The 16,811-nt window shown below is 50.0% G+C and overlaps 1 protein-coding gene across 1 annotated transcript in view; it reads right to left on the reverse strand.

Moving 5' to 3' along the window:
- Positions 1 to 6,163: 6,163 nt before the first annotated feature.
- LOC112106113 (bcl-2 homologous antagonist/killer) overlaps positions 6,164 to 16,811 on the reverse strand; it is a 32,046-nt gene continuing 21,398 nt past the window's right edge. The window contains exons 3-6 of the mRNA XM_024199179.3: positions 13,142 to 13,277; positions 12,844 to 12,987; positions 9,484 to 9,664; positions 6,164 to 7,669 (exon numbers count right to left, since the gene is read on the reverse strand). Coding sequence (XP_024054947.1) covers positions 7,565 to 7,669; positions 9,484 to 9,664; positions 12,844 to 12,987; positions 13,142 to 13,277 — 566 coding nt within the window. The 3' untranslated portion in view covers positions 6,164 to 7,564. The remainder of the gene's footprint in view (positions 7,670 to 9,483; positions 9,665 to 12,843; positions 12,988 to 13,141; positions 13,278 to 16,811) is intronic.

Consider the following 16,811-nt stretch of genomic DNA (forward strand, 5'->3'; position numbering starts at 1 on the left):
AAGAGGAGAATGTCTGAGCTGCAGTGGCTGGTGCTCTCCCATCTGCACTGGCTCTCCCTCCACTTGAATTCTGGAGGCAGGCTGCGTAGATGCTAAGGGGGACTCTGGAGTGAGCTGGAAGCTTCTCACCTCTGCACCATGGCGAGCAACAGGAGCACAAAGTGCCCTGCAACTCCCTCCATGTTGGCTGGACTCAGCTTCTCCAAGTGTGGACGCTTGCGCCACGTTACTGCCTGTGGTCACTCCCCAGCCATCCTGGTTCTTCCCTGACCTCTGGGAAGCCTCTTGTGCTCTCTCCCGCTGTGTGGTTAGTGGGCAAGCGTGGTTAGTGAGGCTCGCCAGTGAAGCGAAGTGTCCAAGGGAGAAGACAAGGGAGGGCACCAGACTCCTGCTTCCAGGCAGCAGAAGAGGGGGGTACATAGAGGGCAATCTCTGTTGTCAAGGGCACGTCGTCGTTCTGCTTAAAGGTGAAGAACTGCAGCAGCTCTTGTGTTTTGGGGACAGGGTACGACCAAGCATCCTCTGAGCTGGGACTCTTCCTCACTGGGTATGCATCTCCCTTGTGCCCTAGCGCCGTTCTTGTTAATGGAAACAGGAATGCTCCTCCTGGCTTGCCCAAGGCAGCCCCTTCATTTGACAGCACTGCCTCGTTGGGGGTGGCTCGTGACATTGTAACTGCTACAGCTCCGTAGCACCAACTATGCAGCTTTTGGGGTTTTTTTTAGAAAGCTGGTACTTTGTGCAAGGGTTTCTCCCTCAGTGAGCTCACGGACTTGCTGTGGAGCTGAGGAGATGACATGAGGGCATGGGCAGCCATCCTAGCCCATGCAGCAAGTGTAGGGAATAGAAAGGGTCTGGCTCTGGTACACACGGCATTCTAGAACCCTAGCTGCAGGTGGCCCATGTCCAGTCCACAAGCGGCAACTGCCTTGCTCAACCAGGCATCCTTAGGCCCTCGTAGGCTTGGCTAGGCCAGGCTTGCAACCATGACGAATTCCTCCTCAGCGCACCCCCGGGGAGGGAGGGAGAATTGTTATCTCCCGTCTACAGCTGGAACAACAAGCAGAAAGATTAAAGGAGAATCTGTGGGAGAGTAGGGAACTGAACCTGAGTCGCAGGCTAACACCCTAACCACAAGGGCATCCCTCCTCCCACTCTGAGTTGGCAAGAGCTGCAGAAGTGGAATAGAACTCCTCCAAGAAAAGCCTCAGTATACATATGTATGTATGAGACGCGCGCGCACACACCAGTATGAGGGAGACCTGCAAATGCACATAACTTTTATTTTGGAAAAAAAAAAAAATTTTTTTTTTAAAAGACTATTTGCAGGGAAATGGTTTTCCAGGAAAACAACCCAGTGCGTTCCAGACACCTCTTGCCCCTGAGCTATTATTAAAGATGGTTTACATACATGGGGGGGATCAAAAGGCGATTACCCATGTCTTCTTCAGGGGTACAACCACCACCATACTGAGAGAAGATACTGCAAGCCCCTCGTCATTTGAGGCGGCATGATGTGTGTCTTACTGCTCCCTATGTACTGTGTCCCCATATCCCCTCACTGGAGGTCCCCTGCTGCCCCCAGTCATATTGGGGCAGTCAGGAATCACTGGAGGGCTCAGAGGAAGCGATCTGTGGAACAACAGGCTTTCCAGAAACCATTAATAAAGCAAAACAAAGTCGGATAATAGCTACAGTATGGCTTTCAAGTATACATGTAACCCCTCCCCCCATCCCACACGCACAAAGTTTCACAGAGGGCCGCCACCAGTCTTGATTGTCAAGGGACAAGTCCCCCTCTAGGACAGTGTTGAGCCCTTCCCCGCTCTGCAAGCCAGATGGGCAGGACGTTACAAACTTCCTCCTGAAATCCGTCCGTCACCGCACTTGCCCCCATTCTCGGCCATCCGGAACTGGGGCTGTGGCTGCAAGGAATGGGTGAGTCAGACGTGATCCTGTAGCTCGAGCGAATGCCCTTGAACTCCTGACCCTCTGCACACATCACATCGAATGCTCTGATTTCGGTTTCACCTCTCCCTGCTTTTCTATTTTTGTTTCCACTCCAATCAAGAATTCTTGGGCCAGATGCCTAGTGCCACTCCGCTCCCTTAAGACCCTTGGGAGACCCCAGCAGCCAGAGCCACAAGAGGCACATCAGGGACAGGAAAGGGCAGTGAGGCGAGCATGGTAGCTCTGACAATCCCCAGCTGATGTATGGCCTCTAGGGGACAAGAGCCAGCTGGCCCAGTCTGTGGGGGGCTGCTCTAAACTGCTCTGGGACCAAGGCAGAGAATCAGGGAACTATAACTGGCTTCCTGCCAGCCACCCGTCTGCTGCCACTGAGACTTACTGCTTATGCTGGGCACTGTGATGGCTGGACATTCAGCAGGGAGGGATGACAGATGGGAACCCTGTGGGCATGCCGTACTAAGGAGTCCATTAGAGGCATGCGGGGAGGGCAGATTACTGAGCACAGCCCCCTGGGAGAATCAACCCCTGCCTAACCCCCAACAGTCAGTAAAACCTCATGGTCCCTGGTACCAACGGTTGGGGCTAGAACTGAAGCTGGGAAGCAGGGATTGTTCCTCAACCACATCCCTCGTTTCAGTCGATCTCCTGGTCAAATGGCTTTTCCCCTCTATAGCTGGCTGCCAGTTCAGCACCTGAACAACACCCAGCAATCTGTATTAATCCCTCCCCTCCCACTCCCGCGTAAGAACTAGATCACTGCCAAACATTCCTCTTCCAGCACCCACCTGTCTCTTCCTGAGCACCTCACTTGGGTCAGGAATCCTGTCTGTCCCCACTGTGGGGACGAGCATGCCATACTAGGTGTCGCTTTTGTAGTGGTTTGGCCACAGCTCCCCACAAGTTAGTACCATGTGGCTAGGAGCATTACAGTAGGACTCTGCAGGGAAACCCCTGCTGTTCAGTGCAGCAAACACCCACATTTTCTTAACAGGAGCAAGGAGGAGTTACAAGGCAGGCTGTTAGCCTCCAGCGTACACTCTGCTAAGGATTCCAGACAGTCAACTTCATCACCACCCGTCACAGGCATCTTTACACGCTGGCTGCTTTCACCGCAGTTTGGTGGTTTGGGATTATTGCAAGGACTGTAACCTAGTTCCCCCTTCGTAGGGTGTTCATTTCCTTACAGCAAGGAGGGCTCCTTCCAAGAAAAAAAAGGAGGAGGGGGGAAGAATTGGTGGCATTGCTTAACCCAGAGACTGAAATGCTCTGTGCACAGCACAGGCAGCCAGGGGTGTCATTTGCTATGGGACAAGGGGGGCAGTTGCCTCCCCTCCCCCAGATTTTTCATAGGTCTGTATGCTCCCCCCACCAATCCTCCCAGCTTTGCAGGCTATAATATAATCACATATAATGTTCTATATGCTGACAACTTTGCTCCACTGCCTGCCTCTTCCCCCCAACGTTTTTCTGAACTAACACCCCTGCAGACAGCCCCACTGCAAGCTTCCCCTGCTGAGACAGCTAATAAGGGCCAATGGTGGTGGAGATTAAGGTTAGACACCTGTCCACCGCTCTCTGGACTGAGCTCACCCAATTGTTCTTCGCAGTTTTTTTGGTCCTCTCTCTCTTCCGCGCTGGTGTCGAACCTGCAGGGCCAAGGAGAAAAGGCTTTCCTCGCCCATTCCCAGTCCTGTCCCCCAAAGCATCCCTGACCAGCAGCCCAATTAAAAACAGATGAAAACGACATTCTTATTTCAAAGCAGCTCAGAACACAGACCCTAAGGCAGCTCCTAATGGGTGCTGGGTTTAGCAGATGAAACGTGGGGCCAACTGGACCAATGTAAGATACTGTTAAAAATCACACAGCAGCTTTCCCCACTGGATTCTCTCCCTTTTTCAAGGTAGGTTCCAAATAGACTTAAACTTAAGATATCCCTTCTCCATCCGCTCCTCAATGCCTCTGGTAGCTATCTACTTGTGCAACAGTGCCAGCCAGAGACTGAATACAGTACTGCAGATCAGTAATTCATTTAGCAGCTCCTTGCCCTATTTGTCTCATCTCCCAGTTCAAACCTGCCTTTTGTCCACTTAGAAATTAGTGCTAGCAACAGGGATGATTGTCAAGTAAGGTTACGGGGGTAACAAGCAAATGCCCCGATACAGTCCTTGCAGTGGGTTGAGTTTGACGGTGCCCCGTTGAATATTTTTGGAGGTGGCAGAGAATAAAAGCGGTAAACAAAGCAAAGGTTCAAGTTTTAAAGATTCCCTTCTTGGGTCCCGTATCACTGACTCCACTGGGACTTGATCACTTACCATAAAGCATCTTATTAAAAAAAAAAAAAATCTACTAGCCTTGAATCTGGTTCCTGGGAAATTGATTGAAACAAAAAAACAGATAATTCATACATCTGGTGGATTCATAGATTGCAAGGGCAGAAGAGATCACTGTGGTCATCTAATCTGACCTCCTGGATAGCCCAGGCCACAGAACTTCTCCAAAATAATTTCTAGAGCAGATACTCTAGAAAAAACATCTAATCATGATTAAAAATGGTCACTGATGGAGAATCCAGCATGGCCCTTGGTAAATTGTTCTGGATCAAAATGATAAAGTCTAATCAGCATGGTTCTTGCAAAGGAAAATCATGTCTCACTAATCTACTAGAGTGCTTGGAACCTATCAATAGAGTCCGTTGTCATAATTTATTTAGACTTTCCAAAGGCCTCTAACAAGGTCCTGCACAAGAGGCTATTAAAGAAACTAATTAGTCATGAAGAATCACTGGCATGGGTCAACAAGATTAACAGCAGGTGCCTCAAGGTGCTGTACTAGGTCTGGAGTTCAGTGTCATCTAGACGAGAGGGTGAGCACTGCAGTGGCAAAATTTGCAGATAACACCCAGTTATTTAGGTTAGGCGAGACCAGAGAGAACACCGAGGAGCTCCAGAGGGACCTAAACAAGCCAGATGAATTGGCAACATGATGGGAAGTGATGCTTAGTGTTGATCAATGCAAAGTAATGCACACTGAAGGGAGGGGAGGGGGGAAAAGAGCTACTCATACAGCGTACAGGATTCCAAATTAACTGTATGAACTCAGGAGACGGGCCTGGATGTGTCAGCTCAGTGAGACCTTCACTCAATGTGCAGTTGGTGAAAAACAGCGAACAAGATGGCAGGATGTATAAGGAGTCGGATGCAGCACGCTATGGAAACTATTCTAAGGTCTTTAAAAATCTGCGGTTTGCGGATACTGTGTGTAGTATCGGGCACCCCATTTCCAAAAGGATATTGCATAACAAGAGGAGGTTCAGAGACGGGTGAAGAGAATGATCAAGGGCCTGGAAGAACACTCATACGAGGGGAAGTTTGCTACTATTTTAATCTTAGAAAGGAGAAGAATAAAAGAGGACAAGAATATAAAATAATGAATGGTCTAGAGAAGGGGCGCTAATGTTCTCCTTTCTCGAGCAAGGAGACATTCAATTAAACAAAAGCTGGGTCATTCTAACCGATAAAAGGAAATACTGTTTCCATATAGAGTATAATTAGATAGAGGAACCAATGCAGATGTTGCTGAGGATTAGCATTTAGCAGGATTCAAAGAGGGCGTGGGAATTTAGATGGATAACAGAAATAGCCAGAGTTATCACAGTTAATGCTAACACAAATTTCAGAAGGGATATTAAACGTTCGGGGTTAAAGCCAATCTCTTAACTATTAGGGATTAGGATGAGGCCTTCATGGGGGCAGATTACCCCACATTTTCCTACGGTGGGCTTCTTTCACTTTCCTCTGAAGCACCTGGCCACTGTCTGAGCCAGGTTACCAGACTAGAAAAGGTACGGGTCTGATGCACTGGCAATCCCTACGAGATCCACCACTGCAACTGCCTAGAAGAGTAATCACAGCATCCCTTTACCAGCCATCCCAGCTGCCTCCTCCCCTCCTACTCCAGCAAGCTGTGCACCGCAACCAGCAAAGGTTCATGACACCGGCAAGAACGGAAAAATCCCTGATAACGCTTGAGATACTTTTAGTCTTAATGCTGCTGCTTCTTCTATCCAGTCTCCAGGCTAAAATTAAGTAGCCTTGGCCCCAGCTACAGGAGCCAGGTCCTGAGCTTCAGGGCACTGAAGCCAGATATTAGCTGATAACTGGCTCTCCCACTCTCCTTTGACCAGAAGATAGTTTGGCTCCCTCCCCACTGGCTGGCTGAACAGTGCTAGAAACAGGGTTAGCAGGAATTGGGTCTAAACCCAATCTGAGGCCCAGGTGGACACAGCCTAAATCCAGTCACAGTTTGCAAGCTTTACCCAGTAGCCTGAAGTGGGAAGCACAGATGGACCCAAGCCTCAGATCCAGATTTAGAAACCCCACGCTCACTGCACAAAAGTTCAGGGGATTTCAAAGCGGGGGCTCTGCTTTGCCGCCACTCTGAATAACTGCCAGCAGGGAGCGGTTTACAATCTCAATCACGGACAGAAATACAGGAGTCAAGTGAGAGGGGCCCCGCCAGACGGATTCTCCATAGAAAGGTTTGTGGATGAAGACCATCATCTGCTGTGCCTGTAAGCCAAACACTGCAGACTTGGGATGGTGCATCGCAACCCAGAACATTCACTCCTGATTTACCCCAGGATTTTTAACCTGACCGTATTTTAGTGTTTGAAAACCAGCCGTTCCTTTATACACCTGCTGCCACCCTGAAGTTCAGGCTTCTGCGTTCCCCTAGGAAGGGCTGGCAACCAGGACCACTAGCACAGTCCTAGGGTGCTGCTCTGGTTAGGTGTCTGCGATGTCCCTGGGAGGGAAAGCAGATCTCCAAATTCAGATCCTGACAGGATCAGTCTGTCATTTTGTCTAGGGGCAACTGGTTTTCTAGTCATGATTGTCACATGCCAAACAGTGTATTTGTTTAGAGGTGGACACAGATGCTCTTTTAAAGTAACCGGGAAAGTTAAGAATCTGGGCTTGGTAGGCTGGGAGCAAGAGAAGGTAAGAGCAAAACCCCCCTGGATTCTCCAGCACTGGCTGACCCCCTCCAATGACTTACAAGTAGAGACTGTATCGGCTCCGGCTGTAATCCTGTTCTGCGAAGGCAGGCTAGATCTGGGCTGAGATCCATTAGAGGATGCTCCGTGCCTTTCCCGGGGATGGCTCTTGAGAATGCCACTCAGTGGATGCGGGAGACACTTGCATTACTTTAACAACGTTTGTTCCTCTAATGGGGCTTCTCCAGTTTCTGTACACTGCAGGAGCCTGTAACCCTCGCCCATCGCTGCATGCTGGGAATGTCATCGTGCTGATGTTCCTGACTGCTGCATTCAACCTTTGGATGAGATAATTCAATCCCTCCCCACCCACCCCCAAAATCCCCCCATTAACGCCTCTCTGTGTAGTTCTTGGCAGTCTCCCCACGGATGGCAGTCTCTCCGTGGATGGTGCTGTCTCCGAAGAGGAGTCATCATTTCCAAACTGCTCTCCCTTGTTTGTTCCCTGAGCCCCTCTCTCTCAGGAGATGTCTTTATGACGGCGTGAAGTATTGAGAGAGAGAGTTTGGCCGGATCGCCGGCCTCGGCCTCCACTCCAGTCATGGGCTGAAGAAGCGTCGTACCACCAAATGACCCAGCAGGACCACGACCAACACTCCCATCATGTACAACACGTAAACGTTATCCAACTCCAGTGCTGCCACCTAGCAGGAGAAAGAATTGGCAGGTGAAAGACGCAGCAACAGGATGATCCAATTGCACTAGTGTTGCTGGCATGCCTGGCACTCAGACATCACCTGGGTTGCTTTTTGCACAAACTTGGCAGCATTGGATTCATTAAAATATGCTTGTGCTCCGCCCTGCAACTGAATGAGCCAGATTCTGATCTCCTTTATGCCATGGTAAACCCACAGAAACTTCAGATCATCATCAGTGAATAAGCGTTTTCATCCATCAGCCAGCTCTAGGGTACACACAATAGACATGCCTGCTGCAGCTAAGGGGTCCAATCAGCCCTTTACTTTCAGTACAGCAGTTTTGATATAAAAACTTAAGAACGGACAGACTGGGTCAGACCAATGGTCCCTCTAGCCCAGTATTCTGTCCTGCGACAGTGGCCAGTGCCAGATGCTTCAGAAGGACTGAACAGAACAGGTAGTGATCCATCCCCTCCCAGCTTCTGGCAGTCAGAGCTAGGGACATCCAGAGCATGGGGTTGCATCCCTGACCATCTTGGCTAATAGCCATTGATGCACCTATCCTCTATGAACTTATCTAAGTTTTTTTTGAGCCCCATTACAGTTTTGGCCTTCACAACATCCCCCTGGCAAGGAGTTCCACAGATTGACTGTGCATGGTGTGAAGAAGTACTTCCTTTTGTTTGTGTTAAAATGGCTGCCTACTAATTTCATTTCCCCTTCTCATAACACAAGAATTAGATTCTCTGTTTCTTGTGTTACAAGAAAGGGTAAATAACATTTCCCTATTCACTTTCTCCACACCATCCATGATTTTTACAGACCTCTATCATATCCCCCGCCCCCCAGCTGTCTCTTTTACAAGCTGAAAAGTCCCAGTTTTTTTAATCTCTCCTCATATGGAGGCCGTTCCATACCCTTAATCATTTTAGTTGCCCTTTTCTGTACCTTTTCTAATTCTAATATATCTTTTTTGAGATTGGGTGACCAGAACCGCATGCTGGTGTGGGTGAACCATGGATTTATATAGTGGCATTATGATATTTTCCATCTTATTATCTATCCCTTTCCTAAGGGGATATGGGATCTCTTCTATTATCGGACACTCACTAACATGGCAGGAGAAGGACCTCACTCACAGCTACACTTTCTACGCTGCCCTCAAATTTGGAGTGCCTCATTTTTCAGATGTCCAGCTTTAAACAACCAGGGCCTGATTTGCTGAGCACACACAACTGCCACCAGAGATAACAGGAGCTGTGGGCGCCTAGCCCTCCTGAGAACTGGATTGCTCGTACACACAGGGAGGGTGCTTAGGGTACTAGACTAGGGCTGGGGAAACCCGGGTCAATTCCCTGCTCTGCTACAGGCTCCCTGTGTGACCTTAGGCAAGTCATTTAGCCTCTCTGTGCCTCAGTTTCCCACCTGTAAAGTGGAGATAGTACCACTGGCCTGCTACACAGAGGTGTTGCGAAAATAAATACGGAAAAGTTTGTGAGGTGCCCAAATATCATGGAGATGGGGGCCATGTAAGTACCTTAGATAAATAGATACTGGTGTTTAAGTGTGGATTAAGTACCTAATTTTAGGTTCCAAGTTTGAACATTTTGGCCTAACTCCTGAAGCGTCCCCGCAGCTGGCTGCATTCTGATGCCTCCCCCTCTGTGTCACAGCACCCCCAACTGGTCAGAGCTCAGCTGCAAGCGCCTCTGACCCAATTTGACCAGCAACACTGCTCACAAGCCCAGCTAAGCGAGGAATTGTGCGGACCCTAGCCCGGCCCAGCCGCCCTGCAGAGAAAAAAAGCCAGGCTCACTTACCCATCCTCCTTGGTCGGCGATCCACTGGGCGATGCGGTTGCGGAGCACGAATTCTGCCACGTAACGAGCGATGCTCCGGAGGAAGCCGGTCACCCCGTGCTGGTACACATGAATCGCCATCCGGTAACCGAACCCCAGCAGCGCAATCACCCTGCCCCAGTTAATGCCGCTGTCAAACAAGCTGTAACAGAACCAAACCTCCTGGTTAAAAAAAAAAACACAATACGCTGGTTCTGGTGCTCTGCCGCCCCCTGTTGGGCTGCTCCGTCCACTCACATTACTCTGCAGCTGGTGGAATGTCCAGGGGTTCACAGTTGTGTCCTGTGCACCTCTGGAGCACTCTCAACCCTCAAGCTACATCCTACCCTGACAAATTTAGTAACAGCTTAGTGGTGAAAAACAAACACAACTAACTGCGCAGTTCTGCTCTCCCACACGCTCAACCACAAAACACTAACAGTTTGCGCTCTGTGAGCTGTAGCTATCCTGGAAGGAACACACTCGCCCTGGGGCTTTATCTATGCAACAGAGATATGCAGGTTTAAACAGGATTGTGGCCCAGGCATATTAGGACACGATTTTTTCTTCGCCTGGATGCATGAAAATTAAATACCTCCCACAGGGCTGGATTCTGATCTCACTTTAGCCTGCCAGCTCTTTAGGGCAAGGATGGACTTCCAACATATATCTGTGCAGCATCAACCCAATGGGGGCTCAGTCCTGATCTGAGCTTCCAGGTGCATACAAACAACAGCCATTTACATGGGGTTTCGCACCAGTGTCACTATACTGAGTTACTCCTGATTTACACCAGAGTATGTGTGTGACGAGAATCAGGCCCCGGGTTTTAACCTGGGTGCCTGTCATGGCTATTTCTGTTCGCACCACTGCAGAGAAACTGTTCTAATGCAGGTATCCGTCCTGCCCCACAGCATAAAGAGGAGGATCTTCATAGTGCAGATGGGGGCCTTCCAGAGCATCATGGAAAGAGACGAGTTAGTGGAGACGGAGGAAGGAACAACACTGAAAAGGCAGGATGGAGAGTGAGTGACAGAGGTTAATTTACCTGTTTGCTGTGCATTAACCGCCTCAGGCTGGCAAAGCGTGGCTTCCCGAAGAAAGGGAGCAGGAAGAAAGGACAGGAGAGACAGTTAGGCAATGTACAGCGTGTGCCCGGGGGGGAAGGCAAGGAGAGGGGTGTTGGTGTGGAGCCTGTCAGCGTCGAGAAGCTGCCTCCCCTTCCCAGCATTGCCGTGACACAGGGCTAGCATTTGTACAAGGTCTGGCCTAACGAGGGAGGAAGTGGATAGGGAATTAGACTGGGCCTCAAGGTTTAATCCCCAGCTCAGCCTGAGGCAAATCACTTCATCTTCTCTGTGCCTCTGATCCCCAGCTGTGAAACAGAGCTAAGCCGGAATTCCCCCCCATCACAGGGGGCCTGCAGGGATAGAATCCATTGGTGGTTGTGAGGTGCTCAGATACCGTGGTGATGCAGGGCATGAGCGTACTCAAACAGAATGAGGCCTCTAGGGGCTATCACAAAATAGGGGAGATAGCCGGGGGGCAAGTGGGAAGGGAACCACAGTCTCCTCAGGGGCCTTTGGGTTCACCAGACATGCCTGCTGTCTTCCCCTTCACCCCGGGATAAGCCACCTCACCTGTGGCCAGGCAAGCAGTAGCAGCAGAGGGGTGAAGTGATTTCCTCTATCTCCTCTCTGATATGGGAGGGACATCTAAAGGGCAGGTGGGGCCACTGGACTGTACAAAATCCAGCACTCTAGGAAGCTGCCCTGATCCCCCTGCATCTCTGCAGCCATTTCAACACAGCATGCATTAGTCAATGCGCCAAGTCCGTCAGGCTGCTCTTGAAATCGGAAGGTTTCCGGGCACCGCTGGTCCGTTGCTCGGTGTTAGACACAGAGAGCAGGCTTCTCCCCTGTGTCCAAGCTATTCTCAGCTCAAGGGGCACCAGGAAACCAATGAGAGGGTCTATTAGGGTGACCAGATGTCCCGATTTTATAGGGACAGTCCAATTTTTTGGGTCTTTTTCTTATATAGGCTCCTATTACCCCCCACCCCCGTCCCGATTTTTCACACTTGCTGTCTGGTCACCCTAGGGTCTATGCCAGTCCCGGTGTGAGTTACAGCAGCCTGGGAGACTGAGGACTGGTGTAACGAAGTGGAGCTCTGCCCTTCGCCCTCCACGGGGGTGGAACATGCCCAGGCCAGGAGTCAGCGCCACCAGCTTTATGCCAGCTCAGAGTTCACACAGGGATGGTCAGTTACAGCCAGGATCCAGTCCCTTTTGCATAGCCCGAGGAGCTGGGAGGATCACATGGGAAGATCTAGCCCTGTGCGTTCTCTGCACTACCAGAACAGGTTCCCTCTCCACCCACTGACCTCTGAGAGAGACTCTCCTCCCACTGCGAACGAGCATGCTAGACGATCAGAGTCCCAACTCCTCAGACTCTTTGCTTTCACTTTTCACCCCCCCGCCCGGCCCCGCAACAGCAGGGCAGGAGGACTGGCAGACAACGCCTTCCTTAGAGGACTGTGGAGTAACGAGGTCTGCGTGGTACCTAAGATCAAAGGCTAGACTGAGCTGGTTCAAGGCGTCTGATTGTCAGAGGCCCTGAGGCCCTGCAGGGCCCGCTACCTGAAGCTGTGTTTGCTTAGCACCGACTGGAAATCAGGCCCTGTGCTTTTAACCATCAAGCCTTTCTGACTGTGAAGAAAAACCTTTGCAATGGAGGCTGACACACTGCTGCCCAGGAACAAAACAGTGACTATATTCCCCTCTCGTGCTGATTTTACACCAGTGTAACTCCAGACATCGGTAAAATCCCGCCTGATGTCACAGAGAGGAGAGCCGGGCCCCACAGCTCTGCCAGCTCAACCAGCGTTTAGTTGTCATGATAAGGCTTGAGACTGATGGGGCAGATTTTCAGCACGGGAGGCCAGCAGGCCATCCATCCTTCTGCATGCTCACTAGCACGTGCAAGGACTGCCAGTGCATTTGCAAACGGGACCGAAGACCCATTTACACGCTGCCAAGATCTGACATGGATGTATGATGACAGACGCAAAAGCAGACAGGCAGAAAATGCGGGCATATTTCAGACACTGCTTCATGAAATGCCAGCCTTCCATTGTGAAGTAGTTCACGGCTGATACCAGCTTCTCTGGGACTATGGGCTGGGGTTGGGGGGGGAATTTGGGTGCCAGCTGTTCTGGTATTGTGGGCAGAGCTTGGGTAAAACAATGCCAATTTTCGCTCCTCTGATTTTCACCCCGCGTGCCAGTCGGACCCTCTCAACATCGCCAGCGTTCCTTGGGAGTGCTGGGAGCTGGCTGCCTTACCTGGAGGCTATCTTAGTGAAGTACTCATAGGCATTGTCCTTCGTGGGCTGCAGGGTCTTCAGCATGTTCTGAAACTCTGCGTCATACCGCATGTTGATGTCATCTCCTATGATAGCCAGGCGCCTGCCCACCTGGTTACTGGTGCTGCCAAGAGGATGGAAAGCATTAGAGATGGGCCCAACTTCCACGCAAGGCCAGGAGGATCCAGGGTCAGGCCACAAATTGGGTGTGAATCCCACCCTGAACATGGATTGTGTTGGGTGACATACGATTCAGTCTGTAATGGGAAGAGCTTTACCTGCCCGGCTCCTGCTGGATCTCTGCAATCTCGGGGTCCATCGGCACCTCCCCTCCACCCTCTTCCCTCTCCTGCTGGTAGCGGTAGAAGGCATAGCTCCGGAACACCTCCTCAGTCTCCTGGGCCACCTGATCTTCTGAGGGAGAGACAATGATTGGCAGGGTCAGGCAGGCAGCTCCTCTGGGGTGCGCAGGAGTGAGGAAACCCCTCCTTATCCTCATGCTCTTATAACACTGGGGAAACTGTGCGGCCCCTCCCATATCCCGAAGAAGTGGGCTGTAGCCCACGAAAGCTTATGCGCCAATAAATTTGTTAGTCTCTAAGGTGCCACAAGTACTCCTGAGACAGTGTGTCCCCACGGCACTAACCCCTGCGCTGCTGCATTCTCCATCATTCTGATGGACCAAATGACCACTGTGCTCCTTAGATAACAAGCCCTTCGCACCAGGGACTGGATCTGCAGATTGGTCCACACGGGTCTGCTGTGCTTTGGGGGCTCTAGAAACCATCAGATGAGCCCTCTGAGGCTTGAAGCACTGTTAGATGCCATGTGAAACACCTGGCGGGCTTGCCCTCTATGCAGAGCTGCACCAGTTTGATTAAATTAAACCAGTGCCAAAGGCGGTCTGGGTGCCCTTATTCTGGCCTGACCTAGTGTTCTTTCAGTTTAGCTGAAGTCAATTAGAAAGGGGTTTAAAATGAACTGAAATTATAATACTCAGATATGCTTTTCATCTCTCTCTCTCATACAGAGGTCAGTATCATCATCTCCATTTTACAGATGGAAAAACTGAGGCATAGAATAGGGATGTCACTTGCCCAGGTTCACCCAGCAGGCCACTGATACAGCTGGGAACAGAACCCAAGTCTCCTGAGTCCCTGGCCAGTGCTCTCTCCACTGCCCCACGCTGTCTCCCATAATAAAGCCACTCAAACTGAAATAAGCATTTCCACACAGGACTTTGTACCGATAGAACTAAATCAGTTTAACTAAACCAGTGCAATTTTTTGGTTAGATAAGGCCGTAGCAACAAGCCTCGCTACAGGATCAAATGAGGGCTGAACTTGGACCTTGGAGGAAGCATATCAGTGGCAAATAGGGTACGAAAATTAGAGACGTTCAAGACAAAACAAGTCAAGGGCTAACTGGGAGACCCTTTAAAAACATGAGGATTCCCATATCAAAGATACAACCACAGACCATGGGGCTCCCACCCCAAGTTACATGCAGAGAGCACACTCCAGAAGGAGAGGAATTCAAACAGATGTGATGCAGTCACACCATGGATAGCCTCTGTTTTTTGGAAGCTTGACTTGAGACTTGGATTTTTCAGAAGTGCTGAGAACCCACAGCTCGCTCGCACTGATTTCAACTGCAGCTGCAGGCGCTCAGCACCTCTGAAAATCCAAGCCCCAAGGTGTCCGAAATCAGACACTGAAAAAAGCCCTAGAGGCTGCCAAAAAAATCAGTGGTCAACTTCAAAAGTGTTAGCTTCATGTTTTATTGCTTTTAAACAAACATGCACCCACACAAACCAAAGCAAACTTTTTTATGAGTGGCTTTCTAAAAATGAGATGTACAGGAGAACTTTTATCCCCAGGAAGCAATGCCAATTCTCATGATTTTATCACAGGTTTCACAATACTTGATGTCATTCTTAAAGACCCAGCTGCTGGAGTCAGGTGATTATGTAAAAAAAAAAATCATTTCTGGCCTTTGTGTTTGTGGAGAAAAGCTTGAAAATGCAGATTCCTAACCGTTTCAGAGAGTTAGTCAGAGAGTTTATGGCCAAATGGGAACGCTAGATCATGCAGTCTGATCTCCTTTGTAGCATAGGCCACCAACACACCCTGCACCCGCACACTGGCCAAACAACCGAAATGAGACCAAAGTATTACAGCTCCCAGGAGACCAGACTATTATGAGCCCCAGGCAGAGAACAGGAGGGACAGAGGTATATCAATGCCCACGGCCTCGACAATGGCAGGGAAAGATTGAGAGATGCCCAGATAATCCTGGCAGGTGACCTGTGCCCTGGGTGAAAAAAAAAACCAACCCAAGTTCACTGCCAAGCTGACCTGGGGAGAAATTCCTTTCTGACACCACATATGGCAATCAGTTAGACCCTGAGCACATGAGCAAGAACCAGCCAGCCAAGCACCTGAGACAGAGGATGCTCAGTGCCACCTCAGAACTGTGGCTCTTCCAGTCCAATGTCCCATCTCCAGCTCTGCCTCAAAGGGGGGGACGGACCCTCCCAGAATACACTGGAGTGTGGGGAGCAAAATCCCTTCCTGACCCCTGCTGGTGTCTGGCTGAAACCCTGAAGCATGAGCTTTTAGGAGCATAAGACGTACACCAGAAGTGAGTCCGAGGGCTGCTGAGTGCTCCCCCCACCATCACAAACAACCCCAGCATAAAATCACGCTCATAAATTTGTCCAGCTTTCTCTTAAAGCAAATTAAATTGCTTGGCCCTTCCTCCTTTCCCCTCCCCACTAACTCCTAGTGGAAGCCTGTCCCAGAACCTCACCCCTCTGATGGTTAGAAATCTTCTTCTAATTCCCAGTCTCAGTTTGCTCATGGCCTGTTTAATGTCCATTTGTTCTTGTCCCAAAAACGTCCTTCCACTTAAATAACTGCACCTTCCCTGGTATTTATAGAGAGTAATCCTAGCACCATCGGCCTTATTGTTACATTAAACAAGCCAAGTTCTTCCAGTCTCCTCTCATAAGCTAGGCCCTCCATTCCCCTGATCATCCTAGTAGCTCTTCTTTGCACCTGTTCCGGTTTGAATTCATCTTTCTTGCACCCGAACTGTATACAGGATTCCAGACGAGGTCTTACCAGAGCCTCCTACAAGGGCATTAATCCTTCTCTTTATATAGCTTACGGTCAGAAAGGACCATTAGATCGCCTAGCCTGACCTCCTGCATATCACAGGCCATTGCATTTCACCCAGGTACTGCTGTAAAGAGCCCCAATAACGAGTTAAATTAAAACATTTCAGTCCTCTGAAGTCTAAACCATTATGTGCCACCAGCAGAGAACAGGAAAGACTGAGGTGCATCGATACAGGAGCCCATTGCAATGGCAGGGAATAGATTAGGTGAGATGTGCCAAGTTCAAACACCGGGAGGCAAATGAAAAGAATTCAATATTGATTAGTTTTAAAAATCTCATTCTGAGATTTTTTTTTTGGAGGGCAAGGGCCTATCACAATCGGGTCCTGGTTCAGGACTGAGACTCCAATGCCAATAATAATTTTTGAACACTTGAGGTTGGCCATACTGCCCATGAATATGCCTTGTTGTTTGTAAGTGTGAATGTCTCAATGTGAATTGTTACTGGAATCATAGACTGCTATAAATGTCTGGCAAGTGGGAGCCAACCCATCAACCCAGCCCGGCATCTCTCTGCAGCCACTGCAGGATTGTTCCCTACAGGGTATTTCCTAACAATACGTCTGGTCTAGTTATAAATTAGGGTTACCATATTTAAAAAATAAAAAAAGAGGACACTCCACGGGCCCTGGCCCCGCCCCTTTCCCCAACCCCGGCCCCGCCCCAACTCCGCCCATTCCCCGCCCCTTCCCCAAAGTCCCCGCCCTAACTCCCCCTCCTCCCTCCCAGCCACGCGAAAAGGGCTGCCCGAGCGCTACCGGCTTCAC

Source organism: Terrapene carolina, unplaced genomic scaffold (assembly GCF_002925995.2).
Source record: "Terrapene carolina triunguis isolate 2854851 unplaced genomic scaffold, T_m_triunguis-2.0 Scaffold197, whole genome shotgun sequence".
NCBI classification, from domain to species: domain Eukaryota; kingdom Metazoa; phylum Chordata; order Testudines; family Emydidae; genus Terrapene; species Terrapene triunguis.